Genomic DNA, 7471 nt, shown 5'->3' with positions numbered 1-7471 from the left:
CACCCCCTACTAAATTCAAAACTTAAATTGGGGCACATGCCCTGGGAACTTCATTTTTGGGGGGATTAAGGGTCCATTCACACATAGCGGTAGCGTTTTCCGAGCGGAACGAAGCCACACAAACGTTAACATGCGTGCGGATTCTGCGTGTTTGTGGCTATTACTATAGCCGCCATGTGTGGCATTCGCCCATAAAATCGCGCTTGGACTATTTTGTGGGACGCGCGGTTTCGTACTGCGTGGACGCCGCAATCGTCTGAACAATGCACATTGCAATGCATTGCTTTTCCTATGTTTACATGTTTCCGTATGCGTGGAAAACCGCTCATGTGTAAATGGAGCCTATGGGGTTTGGGGGACACTGTTGCTACACCGCTAGGACTGATAATGGGATCACAGGGAGGAATTCACACTTTAAAGGTGCACCGGAGACGTCTCCCCCCATCTAGAAAAGGTCTAAACCAGCCAGTTGCTCTTTCTTTTCTCCCGTAGGTTGCCGGTAGAAAGGGTTTCCCCCACGTCATTTATGCCCGCTTGTGGCGTTGGCCAGACCTGCACAAGAATGAACTGAAACACGCCGCGTTTTGTCGGTATGGCTTTGACCTGAAGTATGACAGTGTGTGTGTGAACCCGTACCACTATGAGCGGGTGGTGTCTCCTGGCATTGGTGAGTGTGGTCGGTCTTCACATATACGAGAGCTGTAGAGAACTATGAAGGAATAACTAATATTTGTTCTGTTTTATCGCAGGTCTGAGCATCCCGAGTGCGGGTGAGTTTGGTCTCCTCTAGTCCCCTCTTTGTCCTTTCTCTTCTCTTCAGCCCTTGCCTGAGTTTTTGGTTATTTGTCTTCTAGCCATGCAGTTTCAGTCTGTAAAAGAGGAGTTTTCTTATGACTCTGATGACGTGGAAGCTCCTTTGTGTGTCTCGACACCTCAACAGCTCCAGCCACCTGTCAAACACCCTCTCTTGCCGGAATTAACACCTTCAGATAGCTACAGACCATGTCTACAGCCTCTAACGCTACCCGAAAGCCCTCAGACAACTGTCGGCATGTACTCCAACATGCCCATATCACCATCTGGTAAGACCCTCTCCATTATCTTCCATTGCCTACTTCATCACATCAAAAGGGAGTTGGAAAACCATTTTATATATTGCTAGCGAGGCCTTCTAGGGTTGGGCAAAGGGTCTAGGCACCAAATATTTATGGGACAGGTAGTGATGTCACTTTATACATGACTGGTGAGACCTTATCTAGAGTTAAGTGAAGGCTCTTTATGCACCAGGTATTCAGGACAACACATGGGGATAAGGATATAACTTCACACATCTCTGATAAGACCTTCTCTAGTGTTAAGTGAAGATTCCCTGCACAAGATATCTAAGAGGATAGAGGGAGGTAGTGATATAACTTTATACATGACTAGTGGGACAACATCTAGGGTTTAGTCTAGGACTAAGGCCCTGTGCATTAGGTATTAACATGGACAAGTAGCTCTATCCCTTCATACACCACTGGTTGATGACACCAAAATGACAGTCATTTTGGTGTCACTCCCTCTAAAAAGTTGGGCACTCAGCCGAGAGCCTGACAGTGTCGGGAGAGAGGAGGGGACCGGGTGAAGGTCCCCTCCTCTCTCTGCCGGCGTCCATCACCAAGATGGCCGTCAGGAGCCAGCGTCAATAAGATGACCGTGCATGCGCGATGACGTAATCACGTGCATGGCGACATCACGCACATGATCAATGACGTCACTGCGAGGTGTCACCCGGCCTCGGGACGCCCCTGTCTCAATTCTCATCACCTATGCATTTTGGGGATTTTCTTCCCGGAACAGGGCTGTGTCATTGACAGAGTATAAGGTAGCTAGGTTTCCTGGTAATTTTTTGTCCATTCTCAAAATATGCCCTACTGAGGTTTAAGATGCCCTAACCTAGAATATAGGGGTCAGATCATACACCAGTCCTTCAATATAGCATTGACCATGTTTAGTAGATCACAGGCCACATCTCCTGTTTGAGTTCTGTGACATGTTGGTGTTTCCCACCAGCTCCATAACGTCTTCTTCTCGTGCAGTATTTCCTGGTTGCCCTCTGACTTCTCTCACACATGGTGAAGGCCTGATGCCAATGGCTCCTCCTCAGCGAATGGTGTCCACCTCTCCTTCTCCCACCTCCTCTCAGAACTCTCAGAGTAATAGTTACCTGTCACCACCCAAGCAGCCCTACCACAGTAAGTGCATCTGTGAGAACTTGAGGCCTAGTTTGTTTTTCCGCTTGCCTTCCGCTTGCCTTGAGCTGTCTGTTTTTCATTTTGCAGATTCCTGGACAGGGAGCAGTACAGCGGCGTTTACATCTAATCAAACACAATCTGATGGGAGAGGAGGTCAACAGCCAATGCTTCACCATCCCAGCCAGTACTGTAAGTTCCACATTGTTGACATTTGGTGCAGCCAACTTCCATGCTAACATCATTTTAGGGCGGGAGTGTGGTTTAAGCCCCAGATGCACAAACCTTGGACGGTTATAAACCAGCCCTTTTGGGTTTTAATCTAGACGTTTTTGGATATCACACGCCTAGTGGAAGAAATATGGTGTAACAGGGTCACGTGTGTGGGAGTGACCAGGACTTTAATGAATTGTTACCATCACAGAGAAAATAGGTGGGTGACCAACCAACTCTTGGGGTTCCCAGACCAGTGGCACACAAACACTCAAGGTCTCATTTTAAGGATGTCCAACTGTTCTAACATGTAACAAAATTGAAAGTTTGTGTCTATCTGTCCTTTCCTCAGGGCCCCTCCATCAGAGCACACCCCAGTACCAGCACGCTGTTTCCAATCACCCAGGTAAGTGTTGGGTTGGAGGCATTTATAGATTTGTCTGACTCTATCTCGGTGTGACTCTATCTCGGTGTGACTCTATCTCGGTGTGACTCTATCTCGGTCTGACTCTATCTCGGTCTGACTCTATCTCGGTCTGACTCTATCTCGGTCTGACTCTATCTCGGTCTGACTCTATCTCGGTCGGCAATGTGTGACCAATTTCTGTAACCTGCTTGCTTCTGAAAGCTCTGGACTTCTGGAGTTCCATCGCTTACTTTGAAATGGACATTCAGGTTGGAGAAATGTTTAAAGTGCCGTCGCACTGCCCCGTGGTGACAGTGGATGGATATGTAGACCCATCTGGAGGGGACCGATTCTGCCTGGGCCAGCTGTCCAACGTGCACCGTACTGACACCAGCGAGCGGGCCAGGTGAGACTCAGGATCAGGAATGCAACAGTCGTATCATTGACAGATCCATGGGCTGCCGTGTTTTTAGATTTGGGGCACTTCCCTATGGGAATCTTTCCCTTGTTTGGTTTTCTTTCATTCTCCTTCATAAAGCCAGGAAGAGTTGCTCAGCGACAGATGGTGCAGTTCTTCCATTACCTGTTCACCTTCTCCCATGTAAATGTGTGTGTGTGTGTGTGTGTGTGTGTGTGTTTCAGGCTTCATATCGGAAAGGGCGTTCAGCTGGAGTGCCGCGGCGAGGGTGATGTCTGGATGCGCTGTCTCAGTGACCACGCCATTTTCGTGCAGAGTTACTACCTGGACAGTGAGGCGGGCCAGGCCCCGGGGGACACTGTGCACAAAATTTACCCCGAAGCCTGTATCAAGGTGACAGTTCCTTCTTTTTCTCCTGCCGTTTAACCCCTTCATGACTGATGCCTTTTAATTTTTTTGCACCCGTGTTATATTCCACATTTTAGGCCTGAAAATTCCTTAAAACCCCCCCAAACATTATACATTTCTGAAAGCAGAGACCCTATAGAATAAAATGGCAGCAGTTACACATTTTTATGTTGCACGATATTGGCGCAACTCCTTATCAAACCCCATAATTTAGTGAAACATTTACCAGCAGGCTCCGTGTTGGATAGTTCACCTGCATCGGGCCCTGCAGCTCCTTGACGAGGTTCTCCATACGTTGCCAATGGCCGACCCCAATTTGGTCAAAGCACAATAAAATACCCATTTTTTTAATACACTATAAAAGATGAGGTTACAACGAGTAAATAGATACCCAACATGCCCTGGTTAAAAATTGCGTGCTTCCGTGAAATGGCGACAAACTTCAGTACCTCCCAAAAAGTCCATAGACGACGCTTTAAAAGCCCCCCACAGGTCATCAATTTAGAGATACCCTAGAATTATTGCTCTCACTCCGGCGTGCGCGGCGATACCCAACATGTGTAGCGCGTTTGTCATTTTCATACGTAGGCGCACCCGACGCGTGTTTACGCGGCGACACGTGTGCTGGTGGGGGACTTTAAAATGTTTCTTTTTATTATTCTAGATTTATTTAAACTTTTTTTCTTTTCTTTGATTGCTATAACATAGTGGGGCTTACAAGCCCCCCCCATGTGATAGCAGATGGTGGTGACAGGTACTCTTTAACCACTTGCCGTCCGCCCGTTGTAAAAAAAAAACGGACGGACGGCACCGCAGCATTGGTGGGCGGGCGCGCACGGGCAAAAAAGACCCGACCAATGCAAACACCCGTTACCGGGTGCTTCACATATAGACTATCGGCGCCTCCATAGCCCGCCGATCGTCTATGTGCTCGTTTCCCACCCCCGCAACCCCGGAGGCCGCCGCCGGTTTTTTGCCCCCCCCATGACCCCTCACCTTGAATCCCGGGATCCGCTACCCCATCTGCGGCTCGGGAGGGCGTCAGGAGGAGGAGGACGGGAGATCAGCTCCTTGCTGATCTCCGTCCTAAATAAAATAAGTCTGATATAAAAAAAGTTAAAAAAAAAACCCAAAATGTTTAACTCCCCCACCCCCACGTTTACGCACATATAAACGTAATAAATACGCGTCCGGTGCACCAGCGCACAAAAACGCTACGTCCCATCTTTTATATTTTACCAAAAAATTGGGTAATAATAAATGTTTTATCATTTAATATAGGGGAAACTGTTTTTTTGTTTTTTTTTTTTGTTTTTTTTTTACATTTCGGTCATTTTTCCTTTTAATATAGTAAAAAATAAACCCCAGTGATGATTAAATACCACCAAAAGAAAGCTCTATCTGTCCCCAAACAATGGTATAAAATTCATGTCAGTACAGCGCTGCATGACGGAATAAATGTCAGTCAAAGTACCGCAGCACTGAATACTGAAAAATGGCCGGGACAGGAAGGGGGTGTAACACCGCGGATGTCAACTGGTTAAGGTGATGCTGGGTGTCCAAAAGACCCCCACTGTCACCTTTACACTAGAAAAAAGCTATTGAAGTGCAGATCGCAGGTTTCAGGAGCCAATGACAGCTCAGGGACCGGAAGTGAAGTAATCTGCATTGCTCCCGGTCCCATAGAATGGGGAGGGGATCGGTGAACGGAGGTTTGTCCATCTCCTCCCCGCCGACACCAGAGAAGCCGGGCCCGTAGGAGGGAACGGAGCCTGGGAAGAATGGCGGGGGTGTCGGGCAGGAAGTGGGGGGGGGGCGCCTTCACGGGACTCTAGAAGCGATCTGGCGACAGCTGTTTCACCAGAATCGCTTCTATTCTAGAGCCGACGGCTTTACAAGTTTAAACAGCCCCGATGCTGGCGACGTACACTGTGTTAGTCGTGAAGGGGTTAAAATCTCTGCATCTGTAATCGGGAAACGCCTAACTTTTTGTTTGTTTTGTTCTTCTCAGGTGTTTGATTTGCGTCAGTGTCATCGGCAAATGCAGCAGCAAGCGGCCACGGCACAGGCGGCCTCAGCGGCTCAAGCTGCAGCGGTGGCTGGGACGATCCCTGGTCCTGGGTCTGTGGGTGGAATTGCACCAGCTGTCAGTAAGTACGGAGCATGGTAGTTGGCTATATAGGTTACTCAGGCATTATACCAGGGACAGGCAAACTCCGGCCCTCCAGCTGTGGCGGCACTACCAATCCCATCATGCATCTGCCTCTTGGAGTTGCATCTGTGGCTGTCTTGCAATTCCTCATGGGATTTGTAGTTGCACCACTGCTGGAGGGCCGGGGTTTGCCAGCCTCTGCTTTAGGTGATGGTCCGATACAGAGGCAAAATTTGAGAGCATTTTACTTCATTGAAGTGTGTGTGTGTGTGTGTGTGTGTGTGTGTGTGTTCTGGACTAAGTTGGTTAGATTTGGGGATGACCATCTGGGTACCACTTGTGACCCAACTCCTCATTGTTCTGACATGTTCTCCTTTGTAGGTCTGTCAGCCGCGGCCGCCATTGGCGTGGATGACCTCCGCCGTCTCTGTATCCTGCGCCTCAGCTTCATCAAAGGATGGGGACCGGATTACCCGCGGCAGAGCATCAAGCAGACTCCGTGTTGGATAGAAGTTCACCTGCATCGGGCCCTGCAGCTCCTTGACGAGGTTCTCCATACGTTGCCAATGGCCGACCCCAATTCGGTCAACTAGTGGAGGCCGGTTAAGTGTGGACAGTATATGGTATCAGCCTCTTATCTCTACCACATGATGTTTTTCTGGGTTCTCTGGAGTCTTTTTAACATAACCAAACAAATCCTACGTGATTGGCAAAGTGCTATCAGACATCCCTTTATCCTACAGAGTGATCCACCGGCGGTCCATTGTTAACAAGATTTGAGAGGTCCACCTATACCACATGGCTAAAAGTGTAGAAACCTCAACGACGCATGTGATCTTCTCGGGCATTGCATTCCAAAACTATGGCCTTTTATTATGGGGTTTTGCCCCTTCCCCTTTGTGACTATACCATCCTCCACTCCTCTGGAAAGTCCCTCCAAGATTTTGGAGGGTATCTGTGGAAATTTGTACCATTTGTGAGGTCAGGTACTGATGTTGGTTGAAAAGACTTGACTCACAATTGCCATTTGATTTCATCGCAAAGGTGTTCAGTAGGGTTGAGTTCAGGGCTTTGTGCAGGACACTCGGGTTCCTCCACCAAGCTGGTCACACCATGTCTGTATGGAGCGTTGTACACAGGGGACAGTCATGGTGGGACAAAAGGGTCTACACCAAACTGTGACCACAAGGCTGGAAGAGCCCAATTGTCTACAATGTCTTTGTATGATGGAGAATGCACAGAACCTTCACTGGAGACACCTGACCTCCATCATTGGGAGGAAGGTCGCCTACATTTGGCCATATAGTGAATTTCCAAGAACATTTAACTGACTACAGAAGGAACCTAAAAGGCAGATAGCTTCCGAATATGAAAAATAACTTTCACTATGCCATTAAAAGACAGATTGGGCTACCTCAGTTGCAGACCCCCCGACTTTCCACGCCGCCGAAAGACTTTTAAAGCTGCCTAAAAAGAGGCAAAAATGGTTTTAGGGGGTTGGGGGCTGCGATGAAACTGGTACCAAAAGCCGTTACCAAATATTGCAACCGAGGGACGACTGCGGAGGGCGGACATTTTATTTTATATAAAGAAGTTTCCTCCACATACGAACGGACTTCTAAATAAAATATTTATGTATTATT

The 7471-nt window shown here is 48.1% G+C and overlaps 1 protein-coding gene across 1 annotated transcript in view; it reads left to right on the top strand.

Annotated features, from left to right (window-relative positions):
* Positions 1-6434, top strand: part of LOC108803114 (mothers against decapentaplegic homolog 4-like) — an 8125-nt gene extending 1691 nt beyond the window's left edge. The window contains exons 2-11 of the mRNA XM_018574955.1: positions 493-667; positions 750-770; positions 855-1082; positions 2079-2234; positions 2322-2423; positions 2797-2850; positions 3073-3256; positions 3493-3661; positions 5688-5826; positions 6210-6434. Coding sequence (XP_018430457.1) covers positions 493-667; positions 750-770; positions 855-1082; positions 2079-2234; positions 2322-2423; positions 2797-2850; positions 3073-3256; positions 3493-3661; positions 5688-5826; positions 6210-6421 — 1440 coding nt within the window. The 3' untranslated portion in view covers positions 6422-6434. The remainder of the gene's footprint in view (positions 1-492; positions 668-749; positions 771-854; positions 1083-2078; positions 2235-2321; positions 2424-2796; positions 2851-3072; positions 3257-3492; positions 3662-5687; positions 5827-6209) is intronic.
* Positions 6435-7471: the final 1037 nt, after the last annotated feature.

This window comes from Nanorana parkeri, unplaced genomic scaffold (assembly GCF_000935625.1).
Source record: "Nanorana parkeri isolate BGI_ZX_2015 unplaced genomic scaffold, ASM93562v1 scaffold3414, whole genome shotgun sequence".
Lineage (NCBI taxonomy): Eukaryota > Metazoa > Chordata > Amphibia > Anura > Dicroglossidae > Nanorana > Nanorana parkeri.
This window is presented reverse-complemented; position numbering and strand designations above follow the sequence as displayed.